We start from the raw sequence: 27,634 nt of genomic DNA, 5'->3' as shown, positions 1-27,634 counted from the left end.
GTGTCTTTGTTTCCCGTCGCCCTTCATTGACGTTTACAGGCCTATCGTCGTAGATACGAGTTGGAAAACTCCTTAATGTCCAAGTTGGTAACTCCCTCGTGGTTGCCAAGGTGACGATTTGGTCAACAAATGTGCATGCCATCAAACAAATGATAAATGCTGTGTTGCATGCCTCGCATCTTTCCAGAAATCAGTTACACACGACGCCACGCGAGTAAGTTACACGAGACCTCAAATTCAAGGCTGTTTACCTAAACCTCAGACGCCATATCGACGCGACCATCCTCGTCACTGATTGGTAGGAACTGGAATTTTAAATTAATCCAATAAGCATATGACCAATAAGAGTTGAAAATTTCAATTTTTTTAACATAATTAGCCAACGTACCTGCATGCAGTAGAAGGGCGCACATTGGAAAACTATTGAAAAGATTATGCACTCAAAACTTAATTGTTTTCTTTGAGCCGGAACAAGAAATTCATAATACATCGAGAAGCTCGCCTTATTTTCTCATGTTATAACTTTAAGTCCACATTTCAACTTTCGATCTCGGAAAATGCAAAAGAGCCCGCTTTTTCAAGACCGGTTCACGTCCGACCCGTTCGACCCTACACGCGTCGGTTCTCACCATTGTTTTCTACGGAATTGCTCGCAAGAATAGCATGCCAAGATTTGCACAGATGATATCAAGCTTAATTTCACGGCGGAGAATACAAACGGCCCGTTTGTGTCGCTTATTTATGATTGTTAGCGCCCATGCACGACACGTGACGCAACTCCTTTACTCTTTCACTATGAAGATCTCTTACTGTCTGGAATGCAATTCTTATGATGTATGATGTTAGTTAGAAGAATTTGGTATTGGATCAACTAATAATCCCATAATTGCAGATATTTTTATTTTCTTCATCCCTCTCTCTGCTTGACTGATTGTATTGACATTTTAAGGAGAATTCTGTCCTGGTCATTCATGGGAGTTAAACGGTTATGACCTTTAAGTCTCCTAACTAGTTAATCATTTCATCCAACATTCGTTAATTAATTTATTCACGGAAATTTTAGAGTAAAACTCTACAAATAATGCAGAATCAATCTATGTGTGACTGAGGCTGTAAGTGAAACATTCCATAATGAAGAGAATCATTGACTCTGGTTGCTCTAATATCAATGATAACCAGTGGCATGTCATTTTTCAGAAATGACTACTTTGAGCTTAAGGCTATTGATGTAAAGCTCATGATGTCATGGTGATGCGACCATTGTTGTTTCTAATTGGTTGGAACCAAGCAGGGCCCTTCTTTCCCAGAGGTGCGAAGTCCAAAGCTTGTTGTTAGTGGAGTGTAGTTTCATCTTGACAAATCGACTTGGAAATGAACAACAACCCACAGGCTGTAGTGGCTGTTAAGGAAGAGAACATCATTATCGATGGAATTCAATTGAAAAAGACGACAGAAGTTGTTGCTACAGGGCAAGGGTTAGTTCAGCTGATAAAACTTAAAATGTCATCATAGCTTCGATTTAACGAGTTCTGTATGCAGGTGGATCAGTTTTACGGCGATGAGATTTGATTTCCTGTTCAATTCCTGCAAAGGAGACTTTGTTTAGTCTTTAAAATGATGATTCTTCTCACAATGTTTCGTCTTTTAGTGAATCCAACGGTTTGATGAGAGCCAGTTTGATTGATTACATAATCTGTTGACCAATTAGGCGGAAGTAATGCTGAGTTTTGACGAATTTCACTTCTCTGTCCATTCAACATCTTAGTAAGCTTACTCATGATGTAGCCAACAGTTCACCTAGTCCTCTATGCTTGTCATTAAAATCTTTTTAAGTTTTTTAAAGTTGGTAGGATTCGTTTGTAAAACTGACGTGGGTGTTTTGCATATTTCTTCTCGAAGAAGTATGTAAAACTTTGATAACTTTTCTATGTTGAAGTCTTTTGTTTGGGTCTTTACACTCCAATGATTTAGCGAAACGTTCTAACTTTGTTTCGTAAGCTTTGATATTTTGTTTTCAAGACTTTCCTAAGCACGACAAAATAATTTAGTTTTATCAACTGAGTTGATAAAGTAGATTGTCTATCGTAAATAGTTAAAACTGACGTTTCGAGCGTTAGCCCTTCGTCAGAGCGAATGAGGGGGTTTCAATCCTACTCGATTATCTAATCTGTTAGAACAGATTTTAAATCGTTGCTTTCATTAAATTGTTCAGGAAGCCAAATTAGCTCACCTTCGATAACTATTTCTTGTAATCGTACATAAATATCACTTTCCCCTTTTCAGAATGCTTTTGTTAGGGACGAAATGTTAATTCACTCTCTGTTCTAGCATTTTGTGGGGATCTCGAGAGTTCGCCATTTGTCGATTTGGTTCTTTGATAGAAAGATAAAATGTAAATGAGAAATCAAGTTGTATCTAGAACAGCCTTGGAACACTTGAGCTTCCTTGGTTGACTACAGGGCTCTTGTCAGATGACCAACGATTTCTGCCCTATTGCCAGTTTAATTTATTTGGCCGAAAGGCGTTCTCTCTCTAAGATTCTCTATATCTAACCATGTACAGTTGAAGCTTTCTCCACTCTAGATATTAACTTCATGTTGCTATCACTTTAATTTCTTTTAGCATCCTGGCCAGGGAAGTGATAGAGGCAAGTGAAATCAATTTGCCTCGAAGGTAAAAGTCTACGGTAGATTTTAGCTTTTTTACTGAGCGAATTTCGTCATCGAATTTTGAGTCCCTGTGGTCACATTATTGAATCCCCAAGGAGACTACGACAATTTTCAGCAAACAACAAGAATGGAGAATGAAGAATATCAAAACGGATTGTAAATAGGGAACCTCAGCAATTAAGACGGTACAGGATACGGCCTCGGTTGATAACAACAATTATTCAATAATAATGAAAATGATCATTGAAACTTCCCCTATTCAACTTGTTTCTCTAATGATTTCGAAGTATTTTTTTTTCTACTTATCTCTGTTGACGTACAAAAATAAGAAGATGGTAAAAGCATTGCGTAGCCGGAGCATTTCATTTTCACTTTCGTAAAATGTTAAGAATTAATTGGTCTTTTTGTCCCTTTCGGTGCTCCTCCCATTGTTCAGGTCAGGTAAGTTCTATTTTATTATAGTCACATGGCATTTTTTAAGAACTTTAGACGGTTATATGCGATATATCATCAGAGTTTGGACAGAGGAGAGTATCTGCCAAGTGTCACGGGGAATTTAATAGGACTTAATGTGACTTCCATTTTGATGGAAGAATTAGAAAGAAAAACAATATTTTATATTTGCCTCTTTTAGAACATCTCCTGCACTACCTCCCCCAGGGGTAGTTATAATAGATTCTCCACCACCACCATCAAATGAAAGCTGCGTAGACTTTTGTTTCAAGTGTGAAAGCGGCAACAAATGGTACGATTTTAAAGGGAAAGGTAGGTAATCAAATTCTTTCAGAGCCTCACTTGCCAGGGTTAATGATGCTTGCAAATGTGGTGCTTTTATAAGAAAGAAGTGGCAAGCAAAACCAATTAGGTACTCAGAACTGTCTAGTCAAATCATTCCTTGATCAAAATCGACGTTATTTCAAGTGTTTGGAGATCTACCGCGAAGTCAAGTTCCAGAAGAAGAGATGATCCTCGCTGAAGACCCACAAGTTAAGCGCTTGCAGAAAGGAGTCTGAATAAATTCAGGCTTCGACGGGAATCGAACACATGCCTCCTATATTGTACCAATAGAGCTACAAAGACACACGTTAGGAGTTGGGTGAAATTTAGGTCTAAAGACATTTTAATTGATTAGGTCAGTTTCAAAGCTTTACTTTGCTTCATCATTTTTCAGGTGCCTGCATAGTCTTGTTCCTGCTTTTGGGTTACGTGATCGCTTCAATTTTTCTGTTTATAATATTCTCGTTGGCCTATGTTTGTGGTTGCCTGGACCCGTGTGACGGAGAAATGGAGCGGAATATTAATATTGGTCAATCTACGGAGTCGAATTCCAATTGAACCAATATTCCATTTTCTATAGCTTTTTACATTAAATGCGCACTTGAGCAAATTTACTTCGGTCAGTCAGTCAGATCAAAGTAGCATTCGCAAGCTCGAAAACGTTATTAAAGACCTCGAGCAACAAAATCAAGGAAGATTAAGGATTGGTCTTTATGTATCGCTGTGAGAGGGTTAAGTTTCGGGGATTTTATTTGCGACTCAGTAAATTTAGCCTGAATTCCTATGGCTCTGTAGTATTGTAGTGATTCCCCCCCTCCTTCCCCCCCCCCCCCCACACACACACACACACACACACACACACGCACATATTAACACTCAGTTTTCTATAGTCCGCCCTCTATGATCTGTTGTCCATGAGAACTCAAGCTCCCCCCCCCCGATTCCTCTGACCCACCCCCTACCCTCCTCCTTCCCAGGCAATGAATATTGACGACTGGTCGCTCTGAACAATTTTTGGAGGCCGGGTTTTGTCTTATTGATGCAAACTGTCTTACGGGGAACCAGTACTTTCTCGGTTACTGGTCATCAAATGCTAAACCATTCCGTGAAAATGTTTCATCAAAAAAATACCCCAGTTTCTCACTCAGCTCCCAACAAAGCTGTTAACATATTCAGTACAAGGCTAACAAATGAGCTTAACTCGCACAACACTAAACATTGTTAGTATAAGAACAGCAATGCTATTACATAGTTTGGTAGATTAGAGAGTGTTTTCCAGGAAGCGTTGAGAATTATTTGAATAAAGTTCCTAAAAGTATATTACGTCCATTTTTTGTCGTCATGGTGACGCCCCCATCGTCGTTACTAATTAACTGGAACTAACCAAGGCCGTTCTTTAATGAAATAATCAGAGTCCAAACTGTTTGCCAGTGGAGTCTAGTTACACCTAAACGAAAATGAACAACAACCCGCAAGCTGTAGTGGTTACTAAAGAGGAGCACATCATTATGTTGCTGCAGGGCAACGGTTAGGTTAACTGATAACGCTCATAACTTTACTGTGATGGGCTCTGCAGCACAGGTACAAAGGTAGATCTGTTTGCAGGTATGAGATCTAATCAGTTCCACTTCAACCATTGTCAATGAAAGGAGAGTTTTTTCAGTGGTTTCATGAGAGTCAGTTTAGTTGACTTTATAACCGGATCGTAATTAATTATAGGCGACTTACTAATAGTTAAAGGATGTTGATATTTTGCCGGTTACTTCTACAAAGTTTAGTCGTTGTTTAAAAAAATGCGTTCTGAACTATCTTGATTTTGACTGAATCTTTTATCTGAACATTTTGTTTTTGTGAACAGTGTCAAGAGGGCCTAAAGTTATCAGTAGAAAGACATTTATAATAAAAAAAACCCTCATATGGAAAATACGTAAGGCCCACCGCTTGCGTAAAACCGCGGTTTGGGTTAGACTTCGTGTAATTAAAATTGAAATACATCACAGTTGATGCGTGCTTGAGCGAATCTCAATCTAGTTTCAATTATCATACAACAAGACTATCACACCAGTCTCATGGATGGCATTAACCTTGGGTATTCAATCACTTCCAATCACAATACAGTAATTCATAACTTGGATTAGGAAACGCTAGATTTGTTAGTCTTTTTGGCTAATAACGAAAATTTTAAAAAGCTTTCTGCTACAACTCTTTTTCTGTGGGTCATGGAGTATCTAGCCTTTGCATTTTTTTTTGCAATTGCCTAATCCAAGGTCCTGCACTTATTCAAACATAACACTCACCTGATGTCAGAAAGAAGTAGCTCCTATTAACAGTCTGAAAAAATCGCTCGCTTCCAAAACGGTTTTTTTCCAACGAAATCGATAACGGAAACGAAAAAAAAAAAAAATAGGTTTCACATGTACTCACAGGTCCTGTTAGTTTATAGTAGCTTCAGGCTTCTCAATACAATCAACGGCGTTTATCACAAATTTAACCTAACATCAACTCACCGGCTAAAACAGAACTCAATTAAAACTAGTCAATAGGCGTTTTACATCATATACTAAGAATTGCACGCAGACGGCCTAAAGAAAAGCACCGGTCTTTGACACTCATTACTTCTCACCCAACGTAACCATAATCTCGAATCAATCAAATTCAAATGTCGTTCATTCGTTGAATTGTCACGTATTAAAAGGTTCCAGTTTCCGATAACAAAAGTTGTCAAGATTGATGCGATTTCCACTCGCATTCAGTGGTACATTAGGATGAGGAGCTGTGCTAACCACAGTGTGGAATGCATGACGAAAATATGGTAACTCTGATGAAAACCTGCCCTTGCACTGAAAATGCGATATGGAAAAAGGCGAATGATAGATTGCATTGATTGTGAGTGAGAACCCAGGGTTAATCCAGATCCTTTATTGATTAACTTCCGGTCATTTGCTGAGGACAAGCGTGGCGTGTGCTGCAAAGCGGAGCGAGCGAAATTAAAAACCTCTGTAATCATGATGCCTTCCTTCTTAGACAAGTTAATGATGGAAATCGACCTATTCAAGTCTATGATTTATTGAAATAACCCCTATTTTGGATTTTAATTGATCCTGCAATAGTGTGGCAAAGGCAAAAAGGCAAAATTAAAAGCTCTTGTAAGGAAAACCCTGTAACTGCAGATGAACTACTCTAACAACACACTTCCGCGTTTCTTTTTGGAAGGCAGTCACCGTGCACCCACTATCGGAAGTGAGAGAAAAACTTATTTATTGTCTAGATCTGCACAGCTGTACATCGTGAATTGTTGAGTCGAAGGTCTGATTTTGTTTCCAGCTACAGCACAAAAGGCCCACAAAGAGCTTTACATTTATTCTGAACGCAAGATCGGCAGGCGCTGGTTCGCACCTTAAGTTCTTTTAGATTTGAAAATGTTCTATGGAGGTTGTAGAATTACCCTCTTCCTCTAGCAGGTATTGCTATCTTCCACGCCAACTAGTCTCCTTCTTTCCCGTTTCCCTCCTTAACGCTTACAGACCAATGGACGTATGTGCAAGTTGCAATACTCCCCAAGATCCTTACACGAGTAAGTCATACGACACCTGAAGTTCAAAACTGTTTATCTAAACTTTGTCACGCCATAGTGACGCGACCATCGTCGTTACTGATAGGTTGAAACTGGAATGTGGAATTCACTCAAAAAGCATATGACTAGTAAATGTTGATAATTTGGAAAAGATTTTTCATAAAACTAAGACGAGGGCGCGCACTGGACAACTACTGAAAACATTCTACACCAAAAACTTTTCCTTTTTTTCTTTGAGCCAAGACCAGAAATTCATAATTCATCGAGAAGCTCGGCTTATTTTCTCATCAGTCTTGTTTTTAGTGTAAGTCCACGATTTTAATTTACGATTTCGGAAAAGGCAAAAGAGTCGTGTGAGTGCAAGGCCGGATGGCTTTTTCCGGACCTTCTCGCATCAACCCGTTCGGCCCTACACGCGTCAGTTTTCATTGTTGTTTTCTCCGGGATTGCTCGCAGGAGGCTGACCGGGTCATTTGATAGATATCCTTTGTGTGAGTCAAATCTTAGACTTTTTAGCGGCCGCAGCATCCCAGGATTGAACGGACTGTTTCAAGCTTCACGTCGGGGGGTACTAACGGGCCGTTTGTGTCACTTATTTATGTTTGTCCTGTCACTCTCAAGGTCTCATAAGTACTTCTTTTTATTACTGTCTGCCATACCATTCCTATGATGTGAGTTTTGAGAATTTATTATTAGATCAACTTATTATCCCCTGTTTGATATTTTTCTTTATTCTTATCAGTTGTCTGCTTGGTATCGTATTTATATTGTAAGGAGAAATTTTATCTTGGCCACGCATGGGAGTTAACTAGTTATGACCTTTAAGTCTCCCAACTAATTAATCATTTCATCCAACATTCGTTATTTATTTATTACGGGAAATACGAAACATTTTATCTGTAGATAACATAAAATCAATCAATGTGTGACTGTGAGGCTGTAAGTCTAACATTAAGCAGTTAAGCGAATTATTTACGCTAGTTGTAAAAGTTTCATTTCTCAGAAATGACTATTTTGAGTTCAAGGCTTTTGACTTATAGCTCATGACGTCATAATGACGCGCCACCGTCGTTACCGATCGGTTGGAACTAACCAGCGCCCTCCTTACCCAGAAATAAACAAAGCTCGGAGTTTTTTGTCAGTGAAGTGTAATTAGACCTCAACGAATCAATTTGAAAATGAGCGACAACCTGCAAGCCATTGTGGCTATTAAGGAGGAGGACATCGTTATTGATGGAGTTCGAGTGAAGAAGAAGATAGCAGTTGTAGCTACAGAGCAAGGGTTAGTTGAGCTGATAACACTGCTTTAATTTAACATGTTCCGTTACACCGCTGCGTGCGTTTACGTCGTTAGATCTGATTTCCTGTTTAATCCCTGTAAAGAAGATCCTGTTTAGTCTCTAAAACGTTGATTTCTCGCAATAATTGTTTGTGCTTTGAGTGAATCCAAAGGTGTGATGCGAGCCGATTTGATTGACTTTGTTATAAGGCGGAAGTAATGCAGAGTCCTGAATAACATCACTATCTGTTCATTAAACCTTTTTAGCGTACTCATTCCGTAGCCGTGAATTTACCTAATCCTTTGTGCTTCTCATTTAAATCTGCTTGTATATTTTTTAATTTGGCAAAATGTGCTTATAAAATTGACGTGAGTGTTTTTGCATCTTTATCCTCGAAGATATGCACACCGTATTTACCCGTGTATAATACGCAGGTATGTGGATCAGATTTCAAAGTGAATATGCAAATTTGGCTGTGTGTAAAGAGACCTCAAAATGAATGTGAGCACGAAATATTTTAGGACAAAGCTTTTTTAAAGCAGTTCTTGATTTGCTGTTAGGAGCGAAAAACGTGCAAATTTCTTACGTGTACAAAGCCCACGCAGTGGAATTCATGGTGGGTAAATTGTTGTTTACTTGACCTTACGGCCAGAAATTTGTATAGCCATTTAACTGCACAGGGTTGCTTGTCTCGTCAATTCCACGTGCAACTACCGTGACTGCGACCGTGACAGATGTGGGTCACGGTAGAAATTTCGAGGCAATGCGGTTTTCCAGCAAAACCGAAGGTGTAATTTGTCGCATTTTCTAGAAATGGTCAAAACTGAACAGTTCTTTACTTTTTTTTCCGTAAAAGTGAACTGCTCACTATGAAAATCTTGAGTTAAATATACCATATAAACAGTCCACTTCAGGCGCACTCCGCACTCCGCACTCCGCACTCCGCACTCCGCACTCCGCACTCCGCACTCCGCACTCCGCACTCCGCACTCCGCACTCCGCACTCCGCACTCCGCACTCCGCACTCCGCACTCCGCACTCCGCACTCCGCACTCCGCACTCCGCACTCCGCACTCCGCACTCCGCACTCCGCACTCCGCACTCCTTGTTTTCGGAACAGCCTTTACAAACAAAATGTGACAATCCTTTTCGCACGTGCGGGATATATAAACATCCAAAAAAAAAAACAAGCGTGAAGCGGTGGGCAGACCAAAAACAACAACAAAAAAATTTGCACACAACAAGGTAGCAACACGTGAAGCCTTCAAGCTTTTGTGCAGCCCTCCTTGAATTTGCTGTGATGAATTCCAGACGGTTTGCCGCACGGAAATATGAAACAATAAGAAAAACTAGACAGTCAACCATGTTGACATTGCACGGATCAACAATAAGGGCCGTCACGAACCTATTTTTAATTCTGACGTCATCCACAGGTTAACTAGACGCTCGAGGAGCGTTCATTCGGGCTTCTTTTATGGCCAGGACATTCACACCAAACCCGAGTACAATTATAAAATAGCTTGTAAATTCGAGCAATCAAATTCAATTGCGCGAGCGTGCCTCAGTTTCCCCTTGCGCACGCTGGTGACTTCAGCGGCATATGGTATTTCGAGGACTGGACTGGACTGGACTGGACTGGACTGGACTAGTAAAGCGAGGACTAGTAAAGCGCGGACTAGTAAAACGAGGACTAGTAAAACGCGGACTAGTAAAACGCGGACTAGTAAAACGCGGACTAGTAAAACGCGGACTAGTAAAACGCGGACTAGTAAAACGCGGACTAGCAAAACGCGGACTAGCAAAACGAGGACTAGCAAAACGCGGACTAGTAAAACGCGGACTAGTAAAACGCGGACTAGTAAAACGCGGACTAGCAAAACGCGGACTAGCAAAACGAGGACTAGCAAAACGCGGACTAGTAAAACGCGGACTAGTAAAACGCGGACTAGTAAAACGCGGACTAGTAAAACGCGGACTAGTAAAACGACAACAACAAAACAAAACAATTTCATACGAAGGCGATCATAAGACTTAATGGCAAGCCAATTTAGTAAGTGACAATCCCTGTTTGACCTTTAAGCTGCAAATGGGTTTGAAATGCGCCAGATACGAACGAATTTATAAGTTTAGGCTAAGAATTTTAAGAAAGAATTTTAAGAAAGAATTTTATTCAGCACCAGTTCAAAATCCTAAAATAGACTTTCGTCGTAAAAAAGGGACAGAGGTAAATCTTCGAAGATTAATCGCCGTAAGATCTGTTTTTCTTTTTACGAGAAAATCGTCGCATGATCATTTAACTCGTGTGTGTTTGTCATACCAGTACTGCTGTTTCTTCAAAAGCGTATGCTTCTTTCTTCTTCAATTGACAGGTGTCACATCGTGACAGTTGCTTATCAAAAAAATGTTTCGGCGAAAACATTCTCTTTAACTTGAATAACGCTTGTTTTCTTTATAACTCACTCGCCATCAAATTGTGAATTTCAAGGAGGATTTTTCCGTAATTAAACTCGTAATTGTAGCCCTAAATCATTCGGGTTCTTTTAGCAATCATTGTTTTTATGCGTTAGAAAAAGATAAAAGTGTTATTCACCAGCATAGGTCGGTCCGTAACGGGAACTTCTGAACTGTTCGTATATTTCTGAACTGTTCAAAAATTGGTGCAGCATCCTGGATTCTTTAAGGCTCGGGTCGCATTACGACCGAATTGTTTACTCTAGGGATTAAACTCTGTCAACACAAGCATTTTCTAATGCGACCCAATTTTTGCGGTTTCCTAAAAGTTTCAAAATTCTAAAAATCATCAAAGACGCCGGTGTGCCTGGGTGGGGCTGACCGATTTTGCCAAATTTTTTTGAAACGAAAGGACAGGACCCACGTCCGTTGCGGACAAAGTTGTCATTTGTGCGTGCGTGTGAAAAAAGATAAAACCAAAAAGAGCGGGAAATTTCTCCATTTCTCAATTTCTCCATCTCTCCATCAGCAAAACAAAAGCAAACCTTTGATTTTTTTGTTGTTGTTAAATAGCTGAAAACAAAAAGACTATAATCGCCATGCAAAGTGTTCTGTTTCGCCGCATGGTTAGTTCGGGGGAATGTTTATTTTTGCCGGATGTGAGATTGACTGCGTGATTGACGTTTCCATTTTAACCCAGTTAAAATGCGATCCTAATTAATGTTGTCAATTTTATTTTTGTTTTCCCGTTAAAAAAATTTGGTTTTAGGTTTTGCGAAATCCGGTGAAATTAAAACTTAACTGTAATGCGACCCCCCTAAGTAAAATTGTCTTGACTCAGTTGCATTGGAAAACGAAAATTGTCGGCTCGCGTCTCCTTAAATGATTGCCAAAGGAGCCCGAATGAATCAGGGCTACAATTACGAGTTTAATTACGGGAAAATTCCCCTTGAACTTAACAATTTGATAGCGAGTGAGTTATAAAGAAAATAAACGTTATTCAAATTAAAGAGAAAGCTTTCGCCGAAACACTTTTATTTCTAAAGGTAATTAAAAGGCTTCCGAGCAAGTTTTGAAGCATTTTTTGATAAGTAACTGTCACGATGTGACACCTGTCAATTAAAGAGGAAAGAAGCATACGCTTTTGAAGAAACAGCAGTACTGGTATGACAAACACACACGAGTTAAATGATCATGCGACGATTTTCTCGTAAAAAGAAAAACAGAGATCTTACGGAAAGTATTTTTTATTTCCAACGACGATTAATCTTCGAAGATTTACCTCTGTTCCGTTTTAAAATTTCACGGAAAGTCAAATTGTAAGTGAATGCAAATATGTGTTTTGGAGTTGTCAGTCTGCTTGTTTGTTTTCTGTAATGGCGTGTGTAAATCGGTTTTTCTTCCAACGAAAAGCTGAAGTCAATGAGACTCTTTCTACCTAGACACAAAGAGATTTAATGCGACTTTTATTTATCGAATTCCTCCGTTTCTGCCGTGAAATTTACGACGAAAGTGTATTTTAGGATTTTGTCCTGGTGCTGAATAAAATTCTTTCTTAGCCTAAACTTATAAATTCGTTCGTATCTGGCGCATGTCAAACCCATTTGCAGCTTAAAGGTCAAACAGGGATTGTCACTTACTAAATTGGCTTGCCATTAAGTCTTATGATCGCCTTCGTATGAAATTGTTTTTTTTGTTGTTGCCGTTTTACTAGTCCGCGTTTTACTAGTCCGCGTTTAACTAGTCCGCGTTTTCCTAGTCCGCGTTTTACTAGTCCGCGTTTTACTAGTCCGCGTTTTGCTAGTCCTCGTTTTGCTAGTCCTCGTTTTGCTAGTCCGCGTTTTGCTAATCCTCGTTTTACTAGTCCGCGTTTTACTAGTCCGCGTTTTACTAGTCCGCCTTTTACTAGTCCGCGTTTTTACTAGTCCGCGCTTTACTAGTCCTCGTTTTACTAGTCCAGTCCAGTCCAGTCCAGTCCAGTCCCCGAAATACCATATGCCGACTTCAGTAACCAAATGCCTCGCGAAGAAATATTTCTCTCGCGAGTGACTTAAGCATTTTTCATTAAAAAATGGGAAAAATTTCCGCAAAAGTTAAACTAGACATAGCAACAAGCGAACAAGCCGATGAAGATCTGCCTACTTTTTCTTTGGGAATGGATTTCTTAACTCCCGAGAAAGAACCCAAAGAAAGGGAAAACAAAACAATCAACGGTTTCATCTCGTTTCGCAACTCTTCATTTCCACGCATGAGTTCACCTGTCAGTTTTTGTGCAATCTGAGACAAGATCATTAAGGCATGACAAAATACTTTTCCGAAACAAAATAAACAACGCATTGAAGCGGAGGAGAGGGAATTCCTGCCCTTTATACATAAACTACAGCGTTGAAAATGTTATAAAACAATTGGTTCAGCTGTACGTTCATCGAGATATGAAGCACTTGGGAAGTTTGGAGAGCACTAAAGAAGCTAGAGTTGCTCTCGGCTGTGCCTCGAGCAACTCTTTAGGCATCTTTCGTGCTCTCCAAACTTCCCGCGTGCTTCAAGTCTCGATGAACGCACGCTAACGCATGAACCAATTGTTAATAGTGATTATGTATGAAATACCAAATCGTACTTTACAAGTATTGAACACACTAAATACCAGTAACAGAGACAGGATATTTAACGGAAGAGCTAAGCTTATATATTTAACCTTACTACTTAAGGTGATCTGTCAGTATCCTTATCCAATTCGCCGTTGTTAGCGCCACCTTCGAAGTTGTGTTCACGAACATTCTTGATTTTTTTCAACAAGTGAGGAGTTCGTCTCAGCATCATAGTTTGTTGTTAAATCGGCCGTCACACTTTTGCCAGTATTTTCGTAGTTTGAACCCACATATCAGGGCTCGTGAGAACTAGTATGAACTTTCCACATTTGGCTAGCTTTCAAGCAATGAACTTCGTGGACTGGCCCATTCCGAAAACAGTGGACATCATTTAGCGTGGGCCTACCACGAACAGCGTGTGCGTTTACATGTCGGATGAGCTTATAAGACAGGAATCTTTGCAAAGCGGTCTTCACAAAACGCAGCATTCTGTAAATAGCCCATTTGCGAATTACCCTTGGCCTCATTTTCAGAACGAGTTCTCGTGCTAATCCTTTCCTATGATAATAAGTTTCCATTCACATGCAGATTAAACTCGTTTTCACAAGAATGGTTGAGCACCAGGACTCGTTTTGAAAATGAGGTCAAGGGTAATTGGCAAATGGGCTCTTACGTTGTTTACGAAGAGCGAGCTTACGAGAACACAAGTTGTTGCACTCTCGTCCCCAGTTTCCGCGGTTTATGCAAGGAACGCCTGGGACCAGACCCCCCTTTTGACGATAAAAAAAAGGCTTGCATTTTCAGACTCGGGCTTTCCTACGGAAGCCCGAGTAATTAGAACTAACTTTGGTTAACCGCGTGGTGTCACGGCCGAAAAGTCGACCGAAAGCACTAACTGCAGTTAGGTATGACGTCACGTAACTTGACACTAACTTAAGTTAAACTTTAGTTACGTCGTAGATGTGACCACAGCCTTAGCAAAAGATATTGGTGTTAACGATATAGTTAATTTCTTATTATTCTTGTCTTAATAAATAATTGTACGAAGTTTAACTTGTCTTTTTTGCTGTGAAAAACTTTTTTTCTGATAAATTTGGCTAAAAGCAATGGTGCGTATTATACATGGGCGCGTATTATACACGGGTAAATACGGTATGTAAAACTTTGATAGCTTTGTTTACATCTTTTGTTTTGGTCTTCATACTCCAATGGCTGAGCCAAACTTTCCAACGTTGTTTCTATGGCTTTGATATTTAATATTAAAACAATCCTAATCACTGCAACCCCGTCAGTTCGATTTCGGAGTTATTTCGATTTCAACTGAGTGAAAATGTAAACAGTGTTGACCAGCTTTATGTTCATTTCGCTTAAATTTCTTTCAGCGTCATGACCAGGGAAGTGATAGAGGCCACTGGAATCCAAAGGTAAAAACCAACACTGAAGAAATGTTAGTCTTAACATTAAAAGAGTTTTATCACTAAATTTTGAGTCTCTGAGGTCACTTCAACCTGGGTTTAGGGTTGGGGAGACGACGTTATCTTGCAGTAAACAAGGAGAGTGAAGAAAGGGAAATATCATAACAGATTGTAAATGGGAACTTCATCAATTGAGACAAATCGTGAAGCGGCCTCGGTTGATAACAACAATCACAGAGTTGTTGTTTGAATCAAAATTTAAATTTTCCTTTTCTTTCATAGCTTGGCTGTATTTCTTTTCTTGGAATTGTAATGTTTTTGATAAATTGGTAATAAGACTTTGTGTCGTCTTATTCGGTTTGATATAACTGGTCTCTTTCAGAACATCTCCTGCACTACCTCCCCCTGGGGTGACTGTAGTACATTCTCCACCACCTTCAGATGAAGGCTGCGTAGACGCTTGTTGCAAGTGTGAAAGCGGATACGAGTGGTACGACTTACAAGGGAAAGGTAGGTAATCATATTCTTTTAGAGCCTCACTTGTCAAGACTCGTCGAAACTTATATATGGTTGTGACGCAGAACTGACTGTTTGAATTTCTACCGCTGAGTGAAGATTCAAAAGAAGACGCATGATCTTTGATGATGAGCAGAAACTTACATTTGCATAAAGGAGCTTGAAAGACATCAAGCTTCGACGGGATGCAAATCTTGGTCTCCTAGATACTAGTTGGGCGCTACTACCAAGTGAACTGCGAGGCCATATGTTGGGAGCGAGACGCCGAAATTTTTAGTCTTAAAACAGATTCTTAATTAATTAGGTTTCTTAGCTCTAATTTGTTTAATCATTTTTCAGGTGCCTGCATTGTCATGTTGCTCCTTTTGGGTTACTTGATTGGTGGAGTGATCATTTTGGCAATATACTTGTTGTGCTGTATCCTGGCATGCCTTGGTAGTTGCGACACCTCAGACAACTAAGCAACACAGTTAATCAGTGGTCTATCTAGGGAGCAGAAATTAGATTGAACCAATTAGCCTAGAGCGCTTTCTCTGAAAGTTTTAATCTATACTAATCGGGATTCCCTATCTTCGAATTTCCCTCTCCTCAGCCAAGCACGAGCGCGTTATTTGTAGAAAGCTTTCTCAAATTACAACTACTATCTCAGAAGATTTAATGTTAGAATTAACATTAAAAGCACCACTCAACTATAGATTCTATACTGAAGTAGAAAAATAAAATATTGAACCTCAGAAAATGGTGGACATTAAAATCAAGAGTGCGAATACTAAACCGTAAACAACACTTAAACATAAATACTTTTGAGGTTTCCACACATGTTCTAAACTCCATCCTGATTGATCAGTACGGAATTTCCACATCAGAACCACATCAAATGTAAAAGTATTAGGCGAATTCTTCACCGCCTCGTTTAGCACCATTATCGATAAATGCAAATGATTTGAATCCGGGGGTAACATATGTAAGTGCAGTGTGATCGTTCGGGTGGGTGTTGTTCCGAGGAAGACTGGGTGGGTGTTGTTCCGAGGAAGACTGGGTGGGTGTTGTCCCGAGGAAGACTGTTGTCGGTGGTCGGTGACTGACGTTTCGAAAACCTGCGTGGAAGTCATCATTAGAGTCAAGGAAATAGTTGTTGTCAGTAGAATGTCCTCAGTTCAGTTCGTGTGAAATCATTGGTTAGTTTTGCCATAATGTTATTGGCTGTATGACTCAATTGGCGTAAGTCGGTGGCGATTGGTCTGTTCCGATCCATCGGTATAGTTAGGTCGTTCTGTTCGGTTCGTTTGAAATGTTAATGTAGTGAATGAGTCATTTGTATGGAGCCGGTAGTAGTTGACACCTGTTTAGGGGAGTCTGTTCTAATATAAGTGCACCAGTACTGTAGGTTAGGCATCGTGCAGAGTCCCAGTCAGTATTGTGGTTCGTAAGTAGATGATGTTCAGCAATGTGATTGACATGTTGACATCACCTTTCTTCGTCACCCGTCTATGTTCAGTCAGTCTTTTTGCGAGGTTTCAGCCGGTCTCTCCAGTGTAGGAGGCTTGGCAGTTGGAGCAACTGATCTTATGAATCCCTCCATGTCTGTTCTTCGGTTCGTCCTTGTCTTTAACGTTGGTTAGTAAGTAGTGTAGCGATGAGTTTGTGGGCAGCGCGGAAATTGAAGGGCTGTCAGATGCGCAAGATGTTCTCAGACATGCTTTTTATGTACGGTATGGTTACTGCAGTCGTAGGAGTTGCGGGTCGTTTTTTTCAGTAGTAGTAGTAGGTCGATGAGTCTTTCGTCGGATGAAGTCGTCGTTGTGGTTTTTCTTTGAAAAAAACACGGTCAAGTTAATTCTTCTCGTCGGATAAGTTGTCTGTTAGAGTTCTGATAGTTGTGGCTTTGTGTGATGTAGGGTTGTAAGGTGACTCGTCAAGTAATCTGTCGGTGTCTGTCGGGTTCAAACCGTTTACTGCATTACGTTCACTTGGACGACAGAGCGAAAGACTTGCGAACGACTACATCACCTACGCAAGCACTGCCAGACGAATACGACAACAACTCTGATTCAATCACCGCTGTAAATATCACGGCCTTGTTTCCGAAGGGCTTAAACTTAAGTCCCCGTTGAATACACAGGAGGCCTATCTAGATCGTTAAAGCCACCTGCAGACGACTGGTCAAAGCACGGACAAATGATTGTCACAGAAGACTCAAACGCTACGAAAACAAACTACAACAGACTGAAACAACTGATACCAACTGACTTATTTGACACTGTTACGACAATTGCCGACAAACGAGCCAACAATACGACTGAACGCACCCGTACTGGCATCAACAGAAACTGACACGGCTGCTATGCGATAAAGAACAGAGGCAAAATAAACCGGACAACAACTGGGTAAGTAACCGCCTCCCAGTGAGCTCAATGGATAGACCGCTGGACTGTAGTGCGGTAGCTCGAGGGTTCGAGCCCCGGCCGGACCAACACTCAAGGTCTTAAAATAATTGAGAAAAATTTGCTACCTTTCTATAACATCAAGAAATGGTTAGATATTCTAGTCTTCTCGGATAGGGACGAATTAATGGAGGTCCCGTCTCCTGCAGGGTTGGGGCAGGAGACGTTAATTTCCCACACACGAGATTACTTTGTGACGGATGTCCTCCCCTGGGGTGGGATGGGTGGGTTAGAACAGTAGGTCCACATCAGCTACCAATTAATCAACCTGCTTACACAAATAAATGAACTTCAACTTCAACACTTCTCTTCCCGTTCCTTAGTCAAGAGTGAAACTCGCCTACTGTCAAAAGGACTAAACAATCAGTAACACTGAAACGTATACCGACCGAGGCTATTGTATCTAGTGTTGAAGCGGCTCTGTCTCGGCAACGACAGCTATCTGAGCCAACCAAGGATAACATCAGAAGCAGAATTTCCCCCACTGTACAATCAGCGTCACTACATACTAATATGATAGTAATATGATGTTTATTCAAACCTTTTGTAGAGAGCAGAATTACAGGTTTGTTACAATGAGATGTTGTTAAGGTTGAGAACAGACGTCGGCATTTTTCTCAGGCGCCTCTGGCAGCCGCTTCAGTCCATATCGATCTCACCTTCCCACCCATCCCACCCCAGGGGAGGACATCCATCACACAGTAATCTCGTGCGTGGTAAATTAACGTCTCCTACCCCAACCCTACAGGAGACGGGACCTCCATTGATGCGTCCCTATCCGAGAAGACTAGAATATCTAACCATTTCTTGATGTTATAGAAAGGTAGCAAATTCTTCTCAATTATTTTAAGACCTTGAGTGTTGGTCCGGCCGGGGCTCGAACCCTCGACCTCCCGCACAACAGTCCAGCGCTCTATCCATTGGGCTAACTGCGCGGCGGTTTAACATGACAGCAACTGAACTTGACTAAAGACGAACAACATGCACTGAAATGACTGAGAAACGACGAGAACATAGTCATTCTACCAGCCGACAAAGGACGAGTTACTGTTGTCATAGATAAAAATGACTATCACGACAAAATGGACGTACTAGTTAACGACAAACAAACGCTACGAAGAACTCAAATGTGACTCGACTCCTGCACTTGGACGCAAACTCAACAGTAAACTACTGACACTCAAGAAAACGAACGCCATTGACACCCAACGGTACTATCGACTAAGGTGCTCGGTACCACAGCCACCGAAACTCTACGGTTTGCGAAACTACACAAACCTGGTTTCCCGATGCGACTTATTGTTTCTTTCTGTGGTTCTCCGAGATACAAACTACCAAGTACCTGACGACAATACCACAATCGCTGACCGACAAATCCAGACGTAAACTACAATACACTGAGGACTTCATTAACGCTGTACAAGACTGTACAGATACCAGATGACTACAAACTTGTATCATTTGATGCGAAATCACTGTTTACAAGTATTCCACTTCAATTGGCACTGCAATGTACTGAGACTGCAATCCGACATTCTACCGACTCAATACCGCTACCGACAGACGACGTTATGAACTTACTAAACCTTTGCCTAACGTCAACTTACTTTCAGTACAACGGTAAACACTGAAAGCAGTTACACGGCACAGCCATGGGGTCTTCCAGTTTCTGTTGTTGTCGCAGAAATTGTGATGCAGAACATCGAGGAACGCGCCCTTTCGACTTGCCTTCAGGCGATGCCGCTTTGAAGAAGACACAGGTTGTTGTTGCAGGCCAAGAGTTAGTTTAATTGATAACACTAAAAATGTTTTGATATAACTTTACTCTGATGAGTTCTAAAGCAGATACGATGAATATATGAAGTTCATATATTTTGAACTGCGGTTATAGATACGTATGATGCACGATCCTCGCATTAGAGAGCGCTATTTATGCAATAGCGAAAATCAGACCTGAAAAAATCAGGCCTGTACGGGATTCGAAGCACTGACCTCTGCGATGCTAGTGCAGGGCTATACCAATTAAGCTGGGAGCAGGCCATTAAGTTGATTTTCGCTATTGCATAAATAGCGCTCTCTACTGCGAGGATCGTGCATCATACGTATCTAATACCGCAGTTCAAAATATATAAACTTCATATATTCATTGTATCTGATTTATCATCACGGGTTTATCACGAATCAACTCATTCATTTATTCATTGTAAATATGCAATTAAAATCTGTAGATAATACAAAATCAATCAATGTGTAACTGTGAAGCTGCAAATCTAACATTAAGCAGTTAAGAGAATCATTTACGCTAGTTGTAAAAATTTCATTTCTCAGAGATGACTATTTTGAGTTTAATTTAAGGTTGTTGGTTTCTAGCTCATGACGTCATAATGACACGACCACCGTCGTTATCGATCAGTTGGAATAACCAGCGCTCTCCTTTCGCAGAAATACGCAAAGCTCAGAGCTTTTTGTCAGTGAAGTGTGATTACAACTCAACGATTCGATTTGAAAATGAGCAACAACCCGCAGGCCATAGTGGCTATTAAAGAAGAGCACATCGTTATCGATGGGGTTCGATTGAAGAAGAAGACAGCAGTTGTCGCTACAGAGCAAGGGTTAGTTGAGCTGATAACACTGCTTTAATTTAACATGTTCCGTTACACCGCTAGATGCGTTCACGGTGATGAGATCTGATTTCCTGTTTAATCCCTGTAAAGAGGATCCTGTTAAGTCTTTAAAACGTTGATTCCTCCCATAATTTTTTCTGCTTTAAGGGAATCCAAAGGTTAGATGCGAGCCACTTTGATTGACTTTGTTACGAAGCGGAAGTACTTCTGAGTTCCGAATTAAACCTCTTAGTAGCCTTTCTCATGCTGCATGTAGCCGAGAATTTACCTAATCCTTTGTGCCTGTCATTTAAATCTGCTCTTATATTTTTAATTGGTAAAATTTGCTTATAAAACTGACGTGAGTATTTTGCATATTTTTTCTCGAAGATATATATGCAAAACTTTGATAGCTTTGATTATATCTTTTGTTTTGGTCTTCATACTTCAATGATTAAGCAAAACTTCCCAACTTTGTTTCTATGGCTTTCATGTTTAATGTTAAAACCATTCCATTTTTTCTCGAAGAAATATATGCAAACCTTTGATAAGTTTACTTTGTTTGCATACTCCAAAGATTAATATTACAACAATCCTTAAGTTTAAGCATGCTACACTGATTTGGTGGCAGAAACATTTCAATATCGTTGCAACCCTGTCAGTTCGATTTCGGGGTTATTTCGATTTGAACTGAGTCAGAATGTAAACAGTGTTGACCAGCTTTATGTTCACCTCGCTTAAATTTCTTTCAGCGTCATTACCAGGGAAGTGATAGAGGCAAGTGAAATCCGAAGGTAAAAACCATCAATGAAGAAATGTTAGCCTTAAATTTAAAAGAGTTTTATCACTAAATTTTGAGTCTCAAGGTCACTTCAACCTGGGTTTAGGGTTGGGGAGACGACAATATTCGGCAGTAAGCAAGGATGGTGAAGAAAGGGCAATATCATAACAGATTGTAAATGGGAACTTCATCAATTGAGGCAAAACGGGATGCGGCCTCGGTTGATAACAATAATCACTGAATAATAATAATCACCCTATCACATTCAAAGTTGTTGTTTGAATCAAAATTTAAATTTTCCCTTTCTTTCACAGCTTGGCTGTATTTCTTTTCTCGGAAATTGTAATGTTTTTAATAAATTGGTAATAAGACTTCGTGTCGTCCAATTCAGTTTGTTATCATACTCGTGCGGTGGCCCATAAGTGTCACGGCAAAAACAAGACAAAGCGAACTCACGCCAAGACAACCGCAACGAACTCGCGGCAACACAACGCCATTTTACACGGCGGAAGTGAGAAGCCACGGCAGAAGTGAAATGCCACGGCAGATGTAGCCTTATAGCTACTCCATTACAGGCCATAATATGTTTTTGTGAACTATGGGGGAGTCCGTTGAAGTTGACCTGGAAGACGAGTACTTGAGGTTGCCAGAAGACGACGAAGAAGGCCTCATCCGCTATTCCCCATTTAAAAAACGAGTGGGGGAGTGGGTCGAGTTCGCCGCGCAAGGTTGTCTGGGATTTATTTATTTTATTTATTTAATCGCTTCGCCAACCGGCAGGGACACCGCAACAGCTTGCGCCAATTACTGCGGACCCAATAAACCCACCCATCCCACCCCAGGGGAGGACATTCATTACACAGTAATCTCGTGTGTTGGAAATTAACGTCTCCTACCCCAACCCTGCAAAAGACGGGACCTCCATTTATTCGTCCCTATCCGAGAAGAATAGAATATCTAACCATTTCTTGCTGTTATAGAAAGGCAGCAAATTCTTCTCAATTATTTTAAGACCCTGAGTGTTGGTCCGGTCGGGGCTCGAACCCTCGACCTCCCGCACAACAGTCCAGCGCTCTATCCATTGAGCTAACCGGAAGGCGGTTACTCAGGACGCAATTCTTTGTTTACTACAGATTTGTGTCCCGAGTAACGATACCAGACAAACTTTCGCGGCGAGCTCGACCCACTCCCCCGTTGGTTTTTGAAATGGAGAATTATTTCTCCAGGGGCTTCGAGTACGAAGAGAATGACATTTTGGCGTGACACTTATGGGCCACCTTCAGTCACGCGTGATACACAAATCTGCCTCCTGCAGTACTTAGTCCTATTATCATTACTTATTACTAGTATTAAAATGTCTAAAAGCATTATCATAGCAAAAATGAAATAGAAATGATAATAACAATCGCAATAACGAAAATTGTCAAAACCTCCTCCATTAAGCTCCCGTTACAATGATCTCGAAGCGTTTATTTCCTATTTATCTATCTTGTCAAACAAAATATCTTGCTGGCTACTCTTCTAAATGAAAAAGTAGTGCATTGTTTAATGAATGTAATACACGTCTTGTACATCTAAAAGTTTCTGGTCAAGAGCACTCATTTTGCTTCTTTAAAGTGTTTTGAATTGGTTTTTTTTTTCCTTTTCAGCGGTCCTCCAATTGTTCAGGCTAGGTAAGTTCTGTTCGCGTATTTTTGTATAGCATTTTGGAAGAACGTTGAGCGGTTACATATACTTCATGTAATTAGAGTTTGTGCGGAAGAAAAAATCTGCAAAGTGTCACAAGGATTTTGAAAAGATTTGACGTCACATCCAAAATTATGGAAGAATAAAAAGATAAACACCTTGCAATTTGGTCTCTTGCAGAACATCTCCTGCACTACCTCCACCTGGAGTGATTGTAGTAGATTCTCGACCACCTCCAGATGACGGCTGCATAGACACTTGTTTCAAGTGTGAAAGCGGCTACGAGTGGTACAGCTTAAGAGGGAAAGGTAGGTATTCAAATGTTTTTAGAGCCTCACTTTCAGGACTCCTTGAAACTCATAGTTGTGGCGCAGAATTTCTACCAAGATTTAAAAGATGACGCGTGATCCTCGACGATGAGCAGAAATTAAAGCATTTGCAGAAAGGAGCCTGAAAAACTTCAAGCTTCGACGGGATGCGAATCCTTGTCTCCTAGATACTTCTTAGGCGCTATTACCAACTGAACTGCGAAGTCATGCGTTGGGAGCGAGACGCTGGAGTTTTAGGCTTAAAACAGATTCTTAATTGATTATGTTTCTAAGCGCTTATTTTCTTAATCATTTTTCAGGTGTGTGCATTGTCATGTTGCTCCTTTTGGGTTACTTGATTGGTGGAGTGATCATTTTGGCAATATACTTGGTGTTCTGTGTCCTGGCATGCCTTTTTGGTTGTAACAACTCAGATAACTAAGCAACACAGTTAATCAGTGGTCTATCATGGAGCAGAATTTAGATTGAACCGATTAGTCTAGAGCGTGTTCTCTGAAAGTTTTAATCTATACTAATTGGGATTCCCCATCTTCGAATTTCACTCTCCTGAGCCAAGCACCAGCGTGTTATTTGTAGAAAGCTTTCTCAAATTACAACTACTATCTCAGGAGATTCGATGTTGGACTTACCAATAAAAGTACAACTCAACTATAGATTCTGTACTTAGGTAGAAAAATAAAAATATTGAACCTCAGAAAATAGTGGATATTAAAATCAAGAGTGCGAAAACTAAAGCGTAAACAACACTTAAACAGAAATACTTTTAAACTTTCCACGCATGTTCTAAACTCCCTTCCGTTTGTTCAGTTCGGAATTGCCATATTTGAACCCCATCAAATGTGAAAATATTAGACGAATTTGTCACCGCCTCTTTTAGCACCATTATCGATAAATGCAGTAAATGGTTTGAACCCGGGGGCAACATATGTAAGTGTAGTGTGATCGTCCGGGTGAGTGTTGTCCTGAGAAGGACTGTTGCCATGCAGTGGTGGTGACTGACCTTTCGAAAAGCTGTGCGGAAGTCATCATTAGAGTCAAGTGAATAGTTGTCAGTAGACTGTTCTTAGTCCAGTTCGCGTAAAAATGATCGGTCAGTTTTACCGTGATGTTATTGGCTGTAAGACTCAAGTGGCGTGAGTCGGTCGCGATTGGTCTGTTCCGATCCATCGGTATAGTTAGCTAGGTCGTTCTGTTCAGTTCGTTTGTAACGTTAATGTCGTGAATGAGTCATTTCTGTGAAGCTGGTAGTAGTTGACACCTGTTTAGGCGAGTCTGCTCTAAGTTAGTAAACTTAGATTCAGTTAGTAAACTTAGAGTCAGTCGTTGAAAGTAGTTAGTACTGTCGGTTATGCATTGCGCAGAGTCACAGGCAGTAATGTGGTTCGTAAGTAGATGATGTTCAGCAATGTAATTGTTAATTGACATCACCTTTCCTCGTCGCCTGTCTATGTTCAGTCAGTCTTGTTGCGAGGTTTCAGCCAGTCTCTCCAGTGTAGGAGGCTTGACAGTCGGCGCAACTGATCTTCTAAATCACTACCTGTCTGTTCCTCGGTTCGTCCTTGTCTAACCGCCTCCCGGTTAGCTCAATTGGTTAGAGCGCCGGACTGTTGTGCGGAAGGTCGAGAGTTCGAGCCCCGACCGGACTAATACTTAAGGTCTTAAAATAACTGAGGAGAATGTGCTACCTTTCTATAATATCATGAAATGGATAGACATTCCATTCTTATCGGATACGGACGAATAAACCGTAGGTCCCGTCACCTGCATATATTGGTTGGTTAATAAGGTTAAGCAGGGGATGTTAAAGAACCCACTCACGAGATTATTGTGTTGTGGTCTAGCCTGTTTACTGGGAATTGGGGGGAGGGGGCATCTTCAACTTCCTTTGATTCGTTGTAAACTGCTACAAGCAGTCTGGCAAAGTCCCCCGCACAGTGTTGTAGGAATGGCCCTGAAAAGCCCCAAGGGGAGTGGTCATCTAACCCATCCAAGAATCGAATCCAATCCAATCCAATTCGAATCGAGTCTTTAACGTTGGTTAGTAACTGACGTAGTGTGGCGATGGGTTTGTGGGCAACCCGGATATTGAAGGGCTGTCAGATGCGCAAGATGTTCTCAGACATGCCTTTTATGTACGGTATGCTTACTGTGGTCGTAGAAGTTGCGGTGTTGTTTGTTTCGGTAGTAGTAGTAGGTCGGTGAGTGTTTCGTCGGATGAAGTCGTTGTTGTAGTTGCTCTTTGAAAAAGCATGGTCAAGGTATTTGTTCTCGTCGGATAAGCTGTCTGTTAGAGTTTTGATAGTTGTGGTTTTGTGTGATGTAGGGCTGTAAGATGACTCGTCAAGGAATCTGTCGGTGTGTGTCTGGTTCAAACCATTTATTGCATTACGTTCACTTGGACGACCGTGAGTGCGAAAGACTTGCGAACGACTAACTCACCTACGCAAGCACTGTCAGACGAATACGACAACAACTCTGATTCAACCACCTTGTTCCCGTCGAGCTTAAACTTAAGTCCCCGCTGAACACACAGGAGGCTCATCAAGATCGTCAAAGCCACCGGCAGACGACTGGTCAAAGTTCGGATAAATGATTGTCACAGAAGACTCAAACGCTACGAAAACAAACTACGACAAACTGAAACAAATGATACCAACTGACTTACTTGACACTGTTTCGACAATTGTCGACGAACAAACCAACAATACGACTGAACGCGCACGTACTGGATATAAACGGAAACTGACACGACTGCTATGCGATAAAGAACAGAGGCAAAGTAAACCGGACAACAACTGGATAAGTAACATCTCTTCCCGTTCCTTAGTCAAGAGTGAAACTCGCGTACTGGCAAACGGACTAAACACTCAGTAACACCGAGTCTATTGTATCTAGTGTTGAAGCGGCTCTGTCTCGGCGTCTCGGATAGGACGTAAAGCTGGAGGTCCCGTCTCCTGCATCTATCAATTAGTTAATTTCGGCAGGGGACGTTAAAGAACCCACATCACTAGATTACTGTGATGTGGTCTGGCCTGGTTACTGGGAATATGAGAAGGGGGCATCTGTAAAATTTACTCTTTATTTATTGTAAACTGCCGACGGCAGTCTAGAAAATTCCCCCGCACAGTGTTGTAAAGCGCATTAGAGCATTCCATGGAAATGCGCTATAGAAATCGATATGTATTATTATTAACGACAGCTATCTGAGCCGACCAAGGATAACATCAGAAACAGAATTTCCCCCACTGTACAATCAGCGTCACTGCATGACACCAACTTGACGAAAGACTGACAACATGCACTGAAATGACTGAGAAACGACGAGAACATAGTCATTCTACCAGCCGACAAAGGACGAGTTATTGTTGTCATGGACAAAAATGACTATCACGACAAAATGGACGTACAAGTTAACGTCAAACAAACGCTACCAAGAACTCAAATGTGACTCGACTACTGCACATGGACGCAAACTCAACAGTAAACTACTGACACTCAAGAAGACGAACGCCATTGACACCCAACGGTACTATCGACCAAGGTGCTCAGTACCACAGCCACCGAAACTCTACGGTTTGCCGAAACTACACAAACCTGGTTTCCCAATGCGACCTATTGTTTCTTTCTGTGGTTCTCCTACCTACCAACTATCCAAGTGTCTGACGACAATACTACAACCGCTGATCGACAAATCCAGACGTAAACTACAATCCATTGAGTACTTCATTAACGCTACCAAGACTGTACAGATACCTGATGACTACAAACTTGTGTCATTTGATGTGAAATCACTGTTTACAAGTATTCCACTTCAATTGGCATTACAATTTACTGAGACTGCAATCCGACATTCTACCGACCCACTACCGCTACCGACAGATGACTTTGTGAACTTACTCAACCTTTGCCTAACGTCAACTTACTTTCAGTACAACAGTAAACACTACAAACAGTTACACGGCACAGCCATGGGGTCTTTCAGTTTCTGTTGTCGTAGCAGAAATTGCGATGCAGAACATCGAGGAACGTGCCCTTTACTTGCCCACAAACGATACCGCTTTGAAGACACAAGTTGTTGCTCCAGGGTAAGGGTTAGTTTAATTGATAACACTTAAAAATGTTTTGATATAACTTAACTCTGATGAGTTCTGCAGTGTAGGTACAACTGTAAATCTGTTATTCGTTCACGGGTATGAAATCTAATTTCCTCTTCAACCATTGTAGATGAAAGGAAAGTTGTTTTAGTCGGCTAGCAAATGCAGTGGTTTAATGGTAGTCAGTTTTGTTGACTTTATGACCGAATCGTAATTAAAGCTATACAAGCAAGGATTGTTTCAATTAGACGTGCAAGAGGCGGGGTATGAGCACCATGGAATCCGAGATAGCTTACTAAAAAGTCGAGAGTAGAAATGAACACTTAAAATTGTTTTGATATAACTTCACTCTGATGAGTTCTGCAGCGAAGATACAAATGTAAATTTGTTATATTCGTTTCTGGGTATGAGATCTAATTTCTTCTTC

At 40.8% G+C, this 27,634-nt stretch overlaps 3 protein-coding genes and 2 pseudogenes across 3 annotated transcripts; all 5 read left to right on the top strand.

The window, feature by feature from the left end:
• Positions 1-1,289: 1,289 nt before the first annotated feature.
• LOC148718186 (uncharacterized) lies at positions 1,290-5,449 on the top strand. The gene is made up of 4 exons (XM_088743723.1): positions 1,290-1,475; positions 2,623-2,673; positions 3,304-3,434; positions 3,841-5,449. Exons 1-4 carry the CDS (start codon positions 1,372-1,374, stop codon positions 4,002-4,004), a joined length of 450 nt encoding a protein of 149 aa, XP_088599849.1. The 5' UTR covers positions 1,290-1,371; the 3' UTR covers positions 4,005-5,449.
• A 2,626-nt stretch (positions 5,450-8,075) lies between these two features.
• On the top strand, positions 8,076-16,009 carry LOC111327726 (uncharacterized). The gene is made up of 4 exons (XM_022931965.2): positions 8,076-8,302; positions 14,722-14,763; positions 15,137-15,264; positions 15,610-16,009. Exons 1-4 carry the CDS (start codon positions 8,199-8,201, stop codon positions 15,729-15,731), a joined length of 396 nt encoding a protein of 131 aa, XP_022787700.1. The 5' UTR covers positions 8,076-8,198; the 3' UTR covers positions 15,732-16,009.
• A 1,439-nt stretch (positions 16,010-17,448) lies between these two features.
• LOC148718185 (uncharacterized) lies at positions 17,449-19,463 on the top strand (annotated as a pseudogene).
• A 627-nt stretch (positions 19,464-20,090) lies between these two features.
• LOC111327725 (uncharacterized) lies at positions 20,091-23,812 on the top strand. Its single transcript, XM_022931964.2, has 5 exons — positions 20,091-20,326; positions 21,070-21,111; positions 22,748-22,771; positions 22,965-23,092; positions 23,413-23,812. The coding sequence occupies exons 1-5, from the start codon at positions 20,223-20,225 to the stop codon at positions 23,532-23,534; spliced, it is 420 nt and encodes a 139-aa protein (XP_022787699.1). The 5' UTR covers positions 20,091-20,222; the 3' UTR covers positions 23,535-23,812.
• A 2,244-nt stretch (positions 23,813-26,056) lies between these two features.
• Positions 26,057-27,228, top strand: LOC148718184 (uncharacterized; annotated as a pseudogene).
• Positions 27,229-27,634: the final 406 nt, after the last annotated feature.

The sequence above is a fragment of the Stylophora pistillata genome, chromosome 13, assembly GCF_964205215.1.
Source record: "Stylophora pistillata chromosome 13, jaStyPist1.2, whole genome shotgun sequence".
Lineage (NCBI taxonomy): Eukaryota > Metazoa > Cnidaria > Anthozoa > Scleractinia > Pocilloporidae > Stylophora > Stylophora pistillata.
The sequence above is the reverse complement of the archived record's forward strand: the minus strand, read 5'-3'. Positions and strand labels throughout refer to the sequence as shown.